At 58.1% G+C, this 15,498-nt stretch overlaps 2 protein-coding genes across 4 annotated transcripts; both read right to left on the reverse strand.

Moving 5' to 3' along the window:
- Positions 1-464: 464 nt before the first annotated feature.
- MAMDC4 (MAM domain containing 4) lies at positions 465-13,589 on the reverse strand. 3 transcript variants are annotated; one of them, XR_015730125.1, is made up of 29 exons: positions 11,750-12,161; positions 10,961-11,068; positions 10,378-10,548; positions 9,998-10,123; positions 9,711-9,856; positions 9,546-9,630; positions 9,018-9,140; positions 8,306-8,455; positions 7,629-7,729; positions 7,131-7,289; positions 6,876-6,969; positions 6,543-6,692; positions 6,223-6,312; positions 5,961-6,086; positions 5,742-5,872; positions 5,491-5,596; positions 5,191-5,319; positions 4,824-4,976; positions 4,191-4,321; positions 3,462-3,672; positions 3,104-3,241; positions 2,762-2,898; positions 2,559-2,652; positions 2,233-2,370; positions 1,682-1,814; positions 1,427-1,562; positions 1,041-1,155; positions 766-934; positions 465-606 (listed from the first exon to the last, which is right to left on the reverse strand). XR_015730125.1 is itself a non-coding variant. In XM_034436238.3 (29 exons), exons 1-29 carry the CDS (start codon positions 11,799-11,801, stop codon positions 559-561), a joined length of 3,651 nt encoding a protein of 1,216 aa, XP_034292129.2. In that variant the 5' UTR covers positions 11,802-13,589; the 3' UTR covers positions 465-558. The 3 variants fall into 3 exon arrangements, 2 of the variants coding, with proteins under 2 accessions (XP_034292129.2, XP_087735776.1); XM_034436238.3 differs by having other exon boundaries at positions 766-941; positions 1,427-1,554; positions 1,680-1,814; positions 11,750-13,589; XM_087879650.1 differs by having other exon boundaries at positions 766-941.
- Positions 13,321-14,999, reverse strand: PHPT1 (phosphohistidine phosphatase 1). The gene is made up of 3 exons (XM_034436245.3): positions 14,773-14,999; positions 14,446-14,570; positions 13,321-13,589 (listed from the first exon to the last, which is right to left on the reverse strand). The coding sequence occupies exons 1-3, from the start codon at positions 14,915-14,917 to the stop codon at positions 13,497-13,499; spliced, it is 363 nt and encodes a 120-aa protein (XP_034292136.1). The 5' UTR covers positions 14,918-14,999; the 3' UTR covers positions 13,321-13,496.
- Between the last annotated feature and the right edge of the window lie 499 nt (positions 15,000-15,498).

The following is a 15,498-nucleotide window of genomic DNA, read 5'->3' on the forward strand; positions in this document are numbered from 1 at the left end:
TCCAGCAGAGGATCGTGTCGAGGGAAGTACCTTATTTGGGGGTGCCAATCAAGGCTTTTGGGGGAGGGGGCTGCTTGTGGCCCTTGAAAGCAAGGGTCATCTGAGTAAAGAGTCCTTGGATGGTAACCCAGCAAGTTCACACAAGAGATTAAACCAGTGTTCCTGTGCCTGGCACTCGTGTTGGGAGTGGGTTTATTTTAATTTCCTTATGTGGTGGGTTGAAATGCTTTCTGAGCAGCCATAGATGGGATGTTCCAACCAGTCGTGGGTTTCCATTTAGTTTGCTACCGGTTTGCTTGTGCACACGATGCTTCTGCGCATGCACAGAAGTGTCCGGCCGGGTGGGCGGAGCCTCCCGCTGCCCCTGCTCCCAGTTCACGCAAACTGGGGCAAACCGGTAGCAACCCAACCTTGGTGATTGCCTGCCTATCTCTGGTCAAGAAAAGAGACTGATTCAAACCGTGTCTCAAGGATGCCCCCTTTATTGGAGTCGCTCCAGTTGCCTCTCCAAAGCAACAGAGGCCAATGCAAGACGAGACAGGGAAGGCAGGGGCCGGCCTAGGACGTTGCTGGGTCAGGAGCCATCTGGGGCAGGATGATCCTGTCCTGGAAGCCAAGGGCAGAGACGGGCTGGTCTTAGCTGGCAACCAAGAGATTGGTTGGTCTGCTTGGACGATCAAAAGGAAGTTCCCACCCAGCCACCCATCCCAGTTAAAAGTAGCCTGGCTGGAGAGCAGAGGGCCACATGCCCCCCCCAGCCCTTACATCTCGAAAGGCAATGTTGTCAAAACCCTGCCCGTTGCCGTCCTCCTCCACCATCCTTTCCTGACTGCCTCTCCTCTTCCACAGGCAACAGGCGGTTGCGATCAGCAGCAAGAGGACGGGGTTCACCACGCCAGCCACTATAGCAATGGTCGATACTGGGAGAGGGCTGCTGCTCTCTGCCAAGACAAAAAGTAATGGGGAGAGCCTCTTCCAACCAGCTCAGGGTGGCTCCCGCAGGGATCAGCCCACAGCTGTGACTTTGCAGAGGGCCTGACCTTCCGTTTGGTCTGCCTGGGGAGAGGCACAGTCCGGCCCAGCTGCGTAGTGGAGATCGTCCAGCGCAATCACCCCTGAGCTCGCCCAGGCTCCGCTGCTGGCCTCCAGGACAATCTGAAGGGAAGAGAGCTGCACTCAGGCTCAGAAGGACACGATGGGAGACCGAGGCAGGGAAGGGATTCATGGAGGGTCAAAGAGACCCACCAAAAGACTGCATCCAACGCCGTGATGTGGGGTGCAGTGAAGCCCCTAATTCGGAAGAGGCAGTGTGAGGGTTATGGCAAAGGGAGGCAGATGCCTGGGGCTCAACGGCCAGATCCCCAAACCTGCCGTTGCCAGCTGCCTCTTCCTTCGGGTCCAGGGAGGGAGGCTGAATTCAGAATACCTGGAACTCCACGGGGCTGGTCACCAGGAGCGTTCGGTTCATCCAAGTCCAGCTCTGATGGCCTCTGGCGCTCCAGATCACCCTTTCCCCCTGCGCCCCAGTCAGCCTCACTGTGAGCTCTGCAGGAGCTGGCAATGTGGGGGGGGGAGGGGGGGTGTCAGCATAGAGACCCAAGCTTTAATAATGCCACTTCTCCAGCAGGGTGCCCCGTCTCAGGTGGGGGGGGGGTAGGGGGACCCCTCGCCTGACTTACAGCTGTGGCCGAGGAAGTCCATGTGGTAGTGGAACCGCAGGCAGGAGCCCGTAGTGGATGCCAGAGGCTCGCTCGCCAGGCGTGCAGTGCTCTTTCCCAAGCTCAGCACTGCCAGGTCAACGTAGGCATAGTGACCTACAAAGAAAAAGCTGAACGGCAGGAAGGAAAGATGCGCCAGGCCTCCTTCTGCAGAGCTGGTCCAGAGAGAGCGTGACCTTCATTGGGGCCCTGCGCACGAGGAGGGTGAGCACTCCAGAGCATGCAGGGGTTCGCCGGATCTGTGAGCTACTTAGGGCTTTTCTGGGGGAATTTAAGCCACTAAACGGAGCAAGTCCAGGACTTCAGTTTCCTTCTGTCTATTAATAACTCGTGGATTAAGGATAATCGGAGCCCCAAACATAGGCAGGGCTAATCAATTTCCAGGAGGAGCCACCAACTCCTCCTACTCACAGCCCCTTTGCTGGTTCAGCGAGTATTCAGGAGGCGTCTGTGGGGCAGATGCCTCCTGGTAGCCCAAGCTCCTCTCGTGCAACCCCAGGGACCGAGCGCTAACCTGCATTGGTGCCGAGGGTGTGGTCTTCCTTGGGAGATGGGGAGCGCAACGTGGTGGCTGCTTCCTTCCAGTCCCAGCTGTACCAGTCTCCGTGAGGCTTGCTCCAGCCACAGGGGCCTGACTCAAAGTCACAAGAGGCTGGGCCAAAAGGACCCCATGGTTACCTTTGACCATGGCTCCCCACAACAACTTTTCCAAGTGGAAAGGAGACCATGCTCTGGCCTGGTGTGCTTCCAGGTGGCGTCTCCTCCCACTGTGCCCATAACATTCCTTTTTCTTTCTAAAAGAGGGGAAATGGGAGCAGGCGAGACTCAAGCTGCCCCCACCTGGTTCAGAGCAGCCGCCTTCCTTCACAAAGATGTCATCGAGGGCGATGTAAGAGGCCGGCTCTCCACCAGCGCCCGTCACTGCGAAGGCCACCTGTTCACGGAAGACACAGATGGCGTAAGAGGCTCGTGGCCAGCCAGCTCAGACTGTTTCCAGGCGAGCCAGATGTTCAGCTGAGGTTCAGAAAGGCCACTGTGCCCACCTGCCATCTCCCGTGGACCTTTGCCACAAAGCTGCCGTACCGCCAGGCTGCCCCCTGTGTCAGATCCGGGCTGAGCATCCCTGTCTCTGCTCCCTCTCCCTTCTCCTCTTCCTCCTTCGCATAAGCAGTCAAGGATCCTATGGGAAGCAACCAACAGAGCAGAAGAGTCTAGAGCCCGAATGCTGCAACTGCCCTCTGCTGTGTCTCTGGGGAAGGGCAATGCCAGAGTTACTTGGGGGGAGGCAGGAAGCGAGTTGAGGTCTTAGACCTCTTGGCATCAGGCTCTTGCAGCACGCACGCCCCAAACCACCAAAAGTGCAGATGGCACCACTGCCTGCTCACCTGGCTCACTGCCGCTTTGGTAGTACCAAAAGGAGACACAGTGGGTGCGGAGCAGAGAAGGGAAGGCGCGAGAGCGCAGGATGGTCACCTGCCCCAAAGGGAGATTGTCTGCACCAGTCTGCAGGATCATGTAATGCCCTGTGGGGGGGGACGGTAAATTGCCGAAATAAAATCTCCAAGAGTGGTACCTGCTATGAATAAAGCATATACTACCTGCCTTCCTGAGCCAGGCCATCATTTGGCCCCACATCTGGCATGCCTCATTTGCAGGAGCCCCAAAGCGTTTCTCGGGTCTCCCTGCAGGGCTTCTTAGTCCTGCCCTCCCCAGGGACAAAAAGGGGCACCTGCTGCCTGCTACCTCTCGGCTCGCCCATGGTGTGATCCACGGGAGGGCCCCAGCCTCTGGCGCCATTCTGACGCTGCCACGCCTGCTGCTTGGGGACCGAGAAGCCGCATTCGCCGGCCTCGAAGGAGCAGTGCCTCTGGGCTGGGCAGGCCCCGGGGGTCACCGTGAGGTCATCCAAAGCTATGCTCCCCAGGAAGCCGTCCCGAAGAGCCTCAAAGATCACCTGCAGGACAGGTGGCAAAAGCGGCTTCAGAGCTAGAACTATTGACTCCCTTGTGCAGACCCAAGTTTCTAGCCCTCGGGGCATGAAGAAAAATTGACGCCCACTGGGATCTGGGAATCCGAGGAAGACTTTCAAGGGTGCAGGGAAATCTATTCTAATCCAGGGAAGAAACCTATCCAGATGGATCTAACCAGTCCGAATTCTACTCTGCTTCCTTCTTCCTCGATACAGAAAGGGGGTTATTTATTTTGAGGCTGAAGGGAGGGCACAGAGGATGCCCCGGAAGCTGGCTGGTGCCAATCCAATCCAAAACTGGAGCTGGACTAGGGCAGGCTGTCCTAACCTGCCCGGCCCCATCCTAAAGGGACACAGCGGTGTGAGCAGCTGCCTGGCAGACAAGGAGAAGCCGCATCAGCCTAACTCCTCCAAGGAGCACCTTTCCAGATGTTCCCGAGGTCAGCACCGTGCTCTGGGTTTCCTTCACGCAAAGGAGACGGTTAGGGTTAGGGTCTCTCTACCTGGTAATCCTGACCAGGCTTGGGGGAAATGGAGGAGGATGCTTGATGCCAAACAGCCCCGTGGCTCCCCCTCCTGGTCCAAAGCACCTGCTCCGATTCTCCAGCTGCCTTCACTTTCAGGGCCAGGGTCCCTGCAAGACCAAATTCTCCGTGTGTGCGTCTGTGTTGGGCGTGTAAACATTCCGAAGAGGGCCAACCCGGACGTGTCACGCCACACACAGCTGTTCTTTCATGCCGTCTTCACTCATGGAAGGCTGGCTGGGAGATCACGGAGCCTCCGATCAGAGAAGATCACTCACCCCAGCAGATGGCGGGAAGATTTAAGCACTTCCCGGACAACTGCAGTACAGCTGAGAAAGGCGGCAGGATCCAGAGCGAGGGCCTTCCTTCTTTGGGCAGCCCTCGGTCCCCTATGAGCCTTCTTCACAAGACGGAGTGAAGGCTGCTAAGATGGGAGGGGAGGGGGCCGCTCTGCCCACCTGCAGGATTCTCCTTTAACGTGGGGCTAGAACAGCCTGACCGCCATCTGACACTCACGCGCATCCACCTGCCTGCCCCTCCACCCCTAACCAGCCTCCTCTGTGGAGGGTGGGCAAGAGGCAGCAGCTCCTGCAGGGGAGTCTGAAGGCTTACCAATCTGGGGGCCATCCATGCGATACCAGAAGGAAAGGCAGGAGGCCTCGACAGCAGCAGCAGCAGAAGCAGCCGCCACCTGGGGAGCAGAAACGAGCCGGGCGCGCCAGCCTGGGTTCCAGGCTCCACCAGGATCCGCAAACAGGAAAGAGCCTGTTGAAGAGGAGAGGGGAACTGCGAAGGGCTCTGTGACTGCCTCCCGTGACTGCCTGATCACCTGTTCTTGGCACGAGCGGAGTCCTCTGAGGCTTCTGGATGGACCTCCGAGCCCGCCGGGCGGGGCTTCAAAGTCAGCCACCCACGTCAGGCTGGGCTCTGGCCCAGAAAACCCCATGCCAGCCAGACTACGGCTGCTCTGCAGCTCTACCTGTGCCTGTGGTGTGGTCCACGGCCCCTCTTCGACTTTTGCTCAGCCTCCATTCAAAGCCATCGTTCTGCTCCACATACCAGCTGCACCAGCCGATCTCAAAATTGCAGGACAGCCCTGCCTGGGGGGCTGGGGGAGAAGAAGCAGCCAGGCTATTGCTGGGGATCTTTCCCAGATCAGCCAGTCGACAGAGGAGGCAAAGAATGCAAACACCCCACCCCCACCCCCACCCCACCACGTCATTCCCCTCAAAGCCTGCAGCACAAGGTTTCTTCTCTATAAACCGAGAAGGCCGGGTACCTGGCACTGGGGCTTCGGGGCTGCAGTTCACAAAGGAGATATTGCTGACAGCAAGTGGCAGGGCCCCCCAGGGGCCATCAAGATCAGCCCTGGCAAGCAGCTCAAGCTGAGGAAAGAGAAACAGGGCAAGGGCTTCCCCTGAAGCTCTCCGCTTCTTCCTTCCTCTCAGTGCAGCTGCACCCCAAGTGGCAGCCTCCCCTTGGCCTTCATCCCAGGCCGCACCTGGAAAGAACTGGAGACAGCTCTCCTACCTGGAAGGGCCTCTTCCTTGCGCCCAGAGGCACTGTGGCCGTTGCCCAGGAAGTGGTCCCATTGCTCCGGGCAAACCAAGCCCACCAGCGGGTGCCCAGGCTCCCATCGGCAATGGCAAGGGCGAGGAAGCCTGCAGGATGGGGAGGAGAGAAGCAGGTGGTGGCTTCAGTGCTGGGCAGCATTAGGCTGTGCCAAGGGGACAAAGGCAGCACCCATACCTTCTGGACCAGTGGTGAAGTCCATCTGCAGCACACAGCCTAAACCCGAAGGGCCCAACACCGGAGTAGCAGCCCGTGCCATGGAGAACATCTGCCCAGGGCCCTCCTGCAGTCTGAAAGCCGGCCCTGAAGAGGAGGAAAAGAACAATGGTGGGCCCCGGGTCAACCAAAAGACGGCTACAACCCCCTCCTCCTCTCCTCCGTGGCATGGCCCCAGTCCCACTTCTAACCTGACGGGGCCATGTTCCTGCGACCCTCTTACCCACTGAGATGAGCCTGCTGGTGGTCCATCGCAGGTGGCCCACGCTGATGTCCATCCAGCCACCGGAGCCCTTGGCAAAATCGGTCCCTCCTAGTGGGGAAGGGATCAAGATCTGCATCTCAAGGGGCAGACATTAACTGACATTAACGCTGCTCTTCAGGAGCTGGTGGGGGAAGCGGCTCAGGGATCCCCATTGGGAAGGCCGTGCCTCCTCCTGGCCTTGCCATTTCAAAGAATCCCTGCACAACGAGCCAAGTGCTTTTTTCAAAACCCCACCCAAGCGGGAAGGGAAAGGGCTCCTCCGCTCTCCGGGGCCTTACCACACTGCTGCTCATCAGAGGCGTCGTCACACTCAGCCTTGAAGTTACAGAGCATCTGGAGGTGGAGGCATCGCTTACCCTGGTCACAGGTGAACTGCCCCTTGGGGCAAGGGCCGGAGTGCTCCAGCACGGGAGGAGTCGGGAACTGGGCTGAAAAGGACCAAATACCAAGACCTCAGTGCAAGACAGGTCTGGTCAAAGGGCTTCCGAGGGGACTCCGGTAAAGCAGGCGTTTCAAGAGCCCCCCTCCCCCCCAATCTCCCTTGGTCAGGCAGTTTGTGAGGACAGGGCTTCAACCGTTGCTCAGCCGGCCATCCTACTTCTCCTACTCACTGTCCCGCACCGTCCTGCAGCCAGGAGACAGATGAAGGTCGTCTAGAGCGATGCTCCCTTCCTGCCCACTTCCAATCCTGCCCTCGATGACAATCTGGGAGAAAAATCGATCGATGCAGGGCAATACAGGGGCAGGGACAGAGCTGGAGCCTGGGGCCTGGGGCCACCAGCGACCTCCCAGTGCACTGCCCGTGTCAGCCTGCTCCACCTGGGAGCTTCGAGCACCTGGCACTAGGGCCTCCAGGCTTCGTCTACCTTGAACGTCTTTGTGTCTACGAAATCCACTTTCTCCCGGAACCAGTAATTGCCCAGGTCTCCCGTGCGGCTCCAGACGAGCTGCAAAGCTTCCGCCGTCTGGCTGTAGATGTTAAGGCTGTTGCTGTTTGAGCCATGCAGGTGGAGGTAGAGGACCAGCTGGGAAGAAAGCCAGCCAAAGCCACTGGGTGGGAGGGAGGGGCACCCCAGCCTCCATTTCCTCTCCTGCCGTGGATTCAAGCTGGCCCAGGGGGGGGGGGGGGTTGGGGGGGGGTTGGGGCGACCAAGGCTTCTGCTCTCTGGGAAGCCACAGAGAGGTTTCCTTCTTAGCCACCCTTCTGGGGAAGACCCCCCGAGTCAGAGTGGGATTCAAGACAAGAGAGGCAAAGGGCCTGCTCTGACCACAAGCAGAAGGGAAACCTCCAAGACCCTCCGTAACAGAAGAACAGTGCAGCCAGCCTGTCCAGCTGTGGCCGGAGGGACGGTCAGGCGACTCACGTAGCAGGACTGGTTGGCATCCGGGGCCAGCATTGGGCTGCTCAGCCAAGCTCTTCCCTCGTCCAGCTCCGGCTTCTGGGTCTCGACATACGCGAAGTAGCCTGCAATGAATGGAGCAAGCAGTGCAGGGATGCCGGCTGGACTTCTCCTCCTGCAGGCCACGCCTGGCTCAAAGCCTTGGAAACATTAACTCTGCCCGCAGAGGCCTGGGCCTTTGGGTGACCCTGGCAGATCTTTTCCCCTCCAGGAGGACCGCCAAATCCAGAGCAGAGTGGTCTACCTTGACCGGGACACAGAGCCAGGGGACAAAAGGGCTCCAAGCACAGAAGCCAGCAAGAGGGGCTGGAGGGGCTCTCCCATGCCCTTCCCCTTCGGGAGCCCCCTCCCACGGACCCACCAGAGCCACAGGCTTCTCTCAGGGCAGCCGAGAGCAGTGGCAGCAAAGGGGCAGAAAGCAGCGGGGCCTGCCTGACTTTACCGCTTGGGGTGGAGCTGTGGACTTTTATTGCCTCACTGATCTGCCTGGAATAAGCTCAAAGTCTTGTGCTCTAAGGGTAGCAGAGACCCTAAAAAGTCCAGAGGCGCCTCTTGCAGCCGAAGCCATTCTGAACCGCGGCTGCATTCTCAGACAAACACGGACAGCCATTTCTGCTTCCTTGCTACCTGCCTAAACTCACCTTCCCGGCTGTTAGTGCTGTGATCCCGCGAGGGCCCGGCAGGCGGAGAGGCCAGGTGGAGGCTCGAGTTCCTTAGCCAGGGAAGAGTCGTGTTGGGGTCCACCGTCCACTGGCACCAGTCATCCTCAAAGGAACACACTGTGAAGGTGGCTACGGGGATGAGAGAGATACACACACTGGCCCTTCTCAGACCATGGACCGGCCTAACTACAGACAGCCTGCCTGGGGGAAAAAACCCCTGGCTTTCGAGAGTGAAACCCCAAAGCTAATCAACTCAGCCTGGAGTAGGGCAAGGGCAAGGACCACAGAGGAGACGCTCTCTGGAGCCCAAGGCTGTTCCAGAGAAGGGGCACCCCAGCCAGCCTCTTCCTGGCAAGCCTGCCAGCTACTCAGTTGAGTGCAATTGGGCTGGCCAGAGTGGGCAAGAGGAAAGAGGCTTGCAGGTTGCCTTAAAGGTCCCTTAAGAGAAGCCACAAGCCTCTGCTCTCAACGTGATCTACAAGATCACATTCAGGTTCCTCGCTCGAGAACCACAAGGGGGACAGCAGGAGCCCGGTGCTTTCCTCCCCAGCCACCTCAGGATCCTGCGCTGTCATCTGAAGAGCTGCAGATCCGGCTTCAGGATGAGGCTCCCTCCCAGCATTTCTGGGCCTCCAAGACCAAACAGATGGGAGCCTGCCCCCTCTTCCCCACCCCCACCCCCAGTGCTCACCACATTTAGCCTCGTCTTCATCCTCACCAGACCTGCAATCTGCGGTGCCGTCACACACCCGGTCTGTGGCGATGCAGCCGCCCTGCTGGCAGTGGAAGGCCTTTGAGCCACACGTCTGGGAAGCTAGGAGAGACGGGGAAAGGAGCCAGGTGGGGCAAAAGATCAGGCGGAGGCCTCTGCGCAAAGGAAGTAGCCAAGCCCAACTGTGGGGGCTTCCGGCAAGGGTCTGCCCCTTTAGGCTGCATTCACCCTGCTTCGTTCATAAGCAAATTCTCTCTTGGGGACTGGCTGCAGCGATCCATTGTCTGCCTGCCTGCCTGCCTCTCCTACCACTAGATGTTCTGCAACACAAGTCCTCCCATCATCCCCAGCCTGCACGGCCTGTGGGCAAGCAAAGGAGTAGCTTGCAAATCACAGAGACAGCATCCCACGGGGCCTCCTTGGAGGGGCCTTTATAGGAAACGGAGATTGCAGAGAAGTTCAGGAAGAAATAAAGGAAGGCGCCCTCCCCCCCCACCCCCGCTTTACGTGGGAAGCCGCAATTCCTGAATTCCACATCGTCCAGCGCCACCTGTGCTGCGGAGGAGAAGGCCTGGGTGGAGGAGAAGGTGACCTGGCAGGAGGGAAAGACTCCAGGTGAGGCTGGGGAGCTCCCGTCGGTTGGAGGCGCGGCTGGGCTTGGATGCCAGGTACCTGGAAACTGCCCGGGATGTGACCGGTGTAGGCCACCAACTCCTGCCAGGAGTAGGTGCCACCTGGAGGGCTTTGCCATAGGCAGACGGTGCGACTTCCCTGGATCAGCTCCAAGGTCAGGAGCGGCTGCTGAGTCTCGTTAAGACCTGGGTTCAAAAGAGCATCTCCGTGAAATGGCAGAGCTCCTTCAGCCAGGAGAAGAGACAGGAGGCTTCATCTCAATCTAGGAGCATATGGGGGGGGGAATCATGCAAGGCACTGGCCCTGCTGGTTCTCTGTCAGCCTACCTGACCCCCACAGGAGATACCAAGCTCGGATCTCGCAGGCAGCAGCTGCTCCTCTCAACAGGGGGGACCGCAGCTGGGCCGTGGCCGCAGGCTTTACTCTCTGCTTTGTAGCCGCCATGTACCAGCCTGCAATGGAGGCGTTTAGAGGAAAAGCGGTTCTCACACAGTGCCCATTGCTCATCTTGGGGTGAGACGAGCCCCCAAAAGGCAAGAGGAAAAATGGGATGCAGATGCCCTCAGCACAGGGCACCTCCCTGGGACTGCTTCAACTCCAGGCCTTCCAGGTGAGGAGGACTTCTCCCCCCCCCCCCCCCCCGAAGAGCCTCACCAAGGATCTCCAGCTCCTGTGCCCCTCCCCTCCCCCCGGCAGAACCAGTTACCGAAATCCGTGCCCAGCGTGTGGTCGAAAGGAGGCTCCAGCCCCCATGTGGAGATGCTGGCTTGGGCTGGGTCCCACCGGTAGGCTGAGTTGCTGATGTCCTCCCAGCCACACGTGGTGCCTTCGAAGCTGCAGGTGAAGGGAGCCCCCAGAGCCGACGCCTTCTGATAGCCTGGATGGAGGGGAAGAGCCAGCAGTCCACCCCCTCCCCAAGGAGCGTCTCCTGGTCCTGCCCACAGGGGGCTAGCCAGGAAGGGCCAGTGGACCCTGGGGCTCCAAAGGAGCAGCTGTGGGGAGGGCGGGGGCTTGGGGCCTCCTTTCTTGGGGTCTGAACAGTGACTTCAGGCTCCAACAATTCAAGGACAGGATTTAATCGCCAGGAATTGTCTGGAACTGATCCTGTTCACAAGCCTTTTGGCACGGGAATCCATTCCAAGACGGTCAGGTATGTGCTGGGATGGGCAGAGAAGAATGGCGAGAAACCCTCCTGCTTCTGCTTTCGAAAGAGAGCAGTTACTGCCATCTTCTTTGCTGCAATTTTGCCTTAAATTCATCCCGAAGGAACAGAAAGTTGATCAACTCACCACACTGGTTTTCATCTGAACAATCCCAGCAGTCACACACAAAATTACACACATTTGAACTCCCACATCGGTTGACAAACACAGCCTGGACATAAAACGGAGGCCCAACTAAGAGACAAAGAAAGAAACCCCAAATGGGTGGCTCCCAGAGACTATCTACTGGTCCATCTACTGGTCCTCCTGCTTCTCCATGGCTCAAGGCAGCAAAAGCGCCACGGAACCGATTCAGCCCAGAGAGAGCCCAAGCCTTCTCCGAGAGCGGGACATGAACCAGGTTGGTCAAGACACAGGCTTCCACCCGTTGAGACCCCAGGGGCAAATGAGGGCTGCTAACGACCCCATTTAGGGAATTTGCATCCTAGAGTTCAGCTCTGCTCGGACCTGAATGCAGAAAGTAGAGAACTGAATATTCAGAGTAAATCAGTTCTCAGGATTGGAGATAAACCTCCGACTCTCTCCCGAAACCTACAAAGGTGTCAATGGACAGAGTTTAGAGGAAAATGGCAGCACACGGAGAAGCCGCGAGAATGTTTATTATCTACAAGTAGCCACTTTTCTTGCATCTTAAACAAACACAAGCCCAGCCCAAAGGGCACATTTCAAAACACAGGAAAGGCTTTGAACTTTCCAGCAGACATAAAATGGCCCCAGGAGGAGCAGGTGTTCAGGCTGGCCGCCTCCTTCCTTCCTTTGGTTCCCCCAAACCAAAGCTCAGTTGTTCCCCCTCTCAGATTCAGGATCTTTCCATGCAGCCCTAGCAACGGGCTGACTTCCTCCTCTGAAACTCACCCATCGGCATCTGCAGGAGCAGGAAGGACAGCAGCCCCCAGGACCCCGGCATCCTGGGCCTGCCCAGCAGCAAGATCAAGCAGCAGGAACGAGGAGGAGGAAAGCTGCTCCAGCAACTATGTGCCTGGACTTCAACCTCCCTGATCACCTTGCTTTCGAGACACGCGGCAGGGGCCGAGGAGGAGGGAAGCACGGCCACACCAGGCAGAGGGTGTGGACTGGCCACAAGGAAGGGGACACGAGCAGGATGCCCACACCCATCTTCAGTGGGGAGAGGGTCCCAACGGCCTGGACACGTTCTTGGAGCAATAAAAGCAGAGAACGACAGCTGCAGGCCACTCTACCAAGCAAGCCAATGCCCTTGTGCCCCAGCGCCACCAAGTCTCGGCTTCCTTTCCTTCTTACGGGCAAAGGCGTTTGATCACTGACTGCTTCTACCAGTCTTTTGTTTTAATACGGCAGAGGAGGGACATCTAACATCGGACCCTTTCTGGTCTAACTTCAGCTCTGGCTTGGTTGCTGCCTACCCTCGGATTGGTGAATTCCTGGCTGGAACAGGAGCTCTGGGCAACATTGGAGGGCTGAGAATGGGCTGCTGGGAGACTCTTCCTCAGCCCACAGGCCTCCTCCAGCCTCTTGCTGTCCTTGGGATTTCTAACCTTTCTGCAAGGCTGCCTGGGAAGCGGTCTATTTTTTTATTGTATGCCATAGATAGAGCTGCTATTAACGGCAAGGCAGTTGTTCGGACGGAAAAGAATGAAGGGCTCTAGTCACCTTGCTATCCAGTAGGAATGTGAGTATCTGTCTCCAGTTCAGATCAGTCACAAGTTGTACACTCTTTTTATTTAAATGCACCACGAGAACCAGACTGCGACAGATTGCAAAACCTTGTTTCCAAGAAAGTGAGATTTCACAAGAGCTTGTTGCTCTCACATGCAAGAAATCCAACCTCATTTCCGCGAAGGTGCCCTTGGACTTCGTGCAATCAGGCCGTAATCTCCAGGAAAGATCTTGCAGACTCGCACACTGTCCAGAAATCTCATCCGCAGGTCATTAGCAGGACGAGCCTAAGCACTGCTTTACCACCGACCTGAACCGCCAAAGAAATCAACGTTTCCATGGAGAGGGGCATGCAGAGAAAAAGCCCCCCTCGGCATGCAGTTTGGATCAGGCCCAGAACAGGGCCGTGTTACTTCTCTTCCTAGCAGTTTCCTACAGCTTTCCATGTTACATGAAAAATGTTACAATTACTGTGATTTTGAGGAGGAAAAGAAACCTACTGGCTACAGTTATCAAGAAAGCAAAGCAACTTAAAACTGCAATGGGAACATTGCTGCTTTGTATACATGCGAAGCGGAACTATTGTGGCAGGCAGATGGAGACAATCTTTTTGAGTTTGCATTCTAAATAGTGCAGGTATTCATGCTTATTATTTCAGCTGCTTCCTCTGCGGTTTCCCCAGTCCGCACAAACATAAAACTGTCTTCCTCCCTTCACCGCTGTTTCTCTTAGTCAAAAGACACCGCAGGAAGCGAGTGGATCCAGAAAGATGTGTGAGGGAGCACGACACCTTAGGCAGCGAGCACAATCATTTATTTCCTTCTACCAATGCCAGGCACAATAGGTTCGATCACAGGGCAGTCCATAGAACAGATCCGGAGACTGGCGGGTTTTCAACATCCGGTTTCCCGCATCAGTTCCCGCTTGCTGCTGTTTGGTTGCAAAGGCGAACTCTTAAAGGCAGTGGTCAGTATCCTTCATCGGCCCAGGTGACTTCATAATCGGGGTACCTGGCCTTCAGCTTCTCTGTGGCAATAGCATGTTTTGCTCGGCCAAAACCCTGCAAAAAGCATGGCCACATTACTATGCGCACACATGATGCCTTGTAGATACCAGAGTCAAGGCAGGCTAGTGCCTTTGGCAAATAAAGCCAGGGAAGCTGCGGCTCAATTGAAATCCCAGCTCTGCCCTACCAGGACGAGACTCTGAATCCTTTTTACACCACCCTCCACCCCAGACAGGTCTACAGAGGAACCTCACGTGGCCACTAGACCTTCCCTATCCCGGCTGTCCCTCCCCCTGCGGGGATCCTTCTTGGACGAAAAATAACCCTGCATCAATTGACTTTACAGCCTTCCTCTTTGCCTTATGTCCGTGCTGCATGTCTTGGAGAGGATTGCTGGGAAACCAGAAAGCAAATCCTGGGAAGAGAGACGAAAGGACTTTTGAATGTTTAGCCTGCCTTGGCCAAAGAAGACCAAGGAGGGTCCAAAACCAGGGGTCAAATCTAGCAGGTTCTGGAGAACCGGTAGCGGAAATTTTGAGTAGTTCAGAGAACCGGCAAATACCTCTGCAGTGGGAATGGGGATTTTGCAGTATCCTTCCCCTGCCATGCCCACCAAGCCACGCCACGCCCACAGGGCCGGTAGTAAAAGAAGGTGGATTTCACCACTGCCCAAAACCCCTCCCTGACCACCTGAAGAGGGGAAGGGCTCTTCTCTTCTCTTCCCTCCGCCAAGACCCCCAACTCCTGGCCTCCCAGGGACGCAGCCAAGGCCAGCAGGTCAGAAGAGACGGGGTGGGGGTGGAAGGGGGAGGGGCCGCGCTGGATGGCCTCGGGGTGCCCCCGACTCTGGGCCGCGCTGACAGGCAGGGAGCCGGACGATCCCCTCCCGCAGCCCCCGCGGGCTCCTTACCACGGAGTAGCCGTAGACGTGGATCTTCTTGGCGCCGCTCTGGTGGGAGATCCGGCCGCCCCCCAGGCACCGGCAGCGGAAGCCCCGCTTCTCCAGCTCCTCGGCCGCTTGCTCGAAGAGGTCGGCTGCGGGGGGCGAGCAGAGGGTGAGGCGGGCGAGCCAGGAGGGGCCCCGAGGCCGCCTCGGTCGGGGTGGCGCCCGCGGGCGCCGGGAGGGGGCGGGGCGGGCGAGGACGGCGGCCGGTTGCCCGGCAACGGAGCCCCGCCCCCACAGCGCGCCCTCCCCGAGGCCCCTCCCACTCGCGGCCCGCCCGCCGGCCGCACCTACCGTGGTATTCGGCCCAGGCGTGTCCGCGGATGATGTCCTTGCCGGGCCCCGCGCCCGCGGGCTCCACGTGAATCAGAACGTACTTGAAGACGCCGTCCGAGTCGATGAGCGCGTCAGGGACGCCGCCCAGCTCTCCGTCCGCCATCGCCGCCCCGGCTTGGAAGCTTCTGCGCGCGCATTTGCCGACGCACCAATCGAGGCGCAGCAGCCGCGGCTCTTCGCCCAATGAGGCACCGCGGCGAGCCTGAGGCGGTGACCAATCGAAGTGCCGCAGGTGGGAAAGGGCGGGAGAAAGCCGGACCTTTGAGCATGCGCATCCCGCTCCTCGCTGGCACCGCCCACGAGCGGGCGGAAAGGGAAGCGGTCTAGTGAACGGCTGTGCCTCTGAGCATATGCAGAGTTCTCCGCTACCAGCGGGGAAACAAATTGGCTTCACAACGGCCTCCCTTTTGCCGCCTTTGCTGCGAGGTGGCGCTCCGGCTCAGCAATTTATTTGGGGAGGCTGCCTTCCCCCCCCCCGCAAGTGTACAGTTCGCTGGACGCTGAGTCGATGGGAGTTGTAGTCCCTCCCCAGAGGACCCCCCCCCGCCATGAAGGAAACAGTGCAGAATTGTGGATTCAGAAGGGATCCGAAGGTCATCTAGTCCAACCTCTCAGATCTCTGTGGTGCCGCCACAGAAAAGCGAGCCTGGGCCCTGGGCCCTTCTCCGAGCACCGAGACGCTGG

Source organism: Pantherophis guttatus, chromosome 16 (assembly GCF_059756535.1).
Source record: "Pantherophis guttatus breed Tessera chromosome 16, ASM5975653v1, whole genome shotgun sequence".
NCBI lineage: Eukaryota > Metazoa > Chordata > Lepidosauria > Squamata > Colubridae > Pantherophis > Pantherophis guttatus.

Bases quoted from the DNA above. Each gene is read 5' to 3' on its own strand.
- MAMDC4 (XM_087879650.1), bottom strand. From the start codon at position 11,801: ATGCCGGGGTCCTGGGGGCTGCTGTCCTTCCTGCTCCTGCAGATGCCG. The intron at 10,549-10,960 runs GTGAGTTGATCA...CCCTCCATCCAG, and splicing joins TTCAGATGAAAACCAGTGTG to GCTATCAGAAGGCGTCGGCT. The intron at 6,087-6,222 runs GTAAGAGGGTCG...CCTCCTCTTCAG, and splicing joins CAGCAGGCTCATCTCAGTGG to GGCCGGCTTTCAGACTGCAG.
- PHPT1 (XM_034436245.3), bottom strand. From the start codon at position 14,917: ATGGCGGACGGAGAGCTGGGCGGCGTCCCTGACGCGCTCATCGACTCG. The intron at 14,571-14,772 runs GTAGGTGCGGCC...CGCCCCCCGCAG, and splicing joins CGCCTGGGCCGAATACCACG to CCGACCTCTTCGAGCAAGCG. The intron at 13,590-14,445 runs GTAAGGAGCCCG...TGCTTTTTGCAG, and splicing joins ACGTCTACGGCTACTCCGTG to GGTTTTGGCCGAGCAAAACA.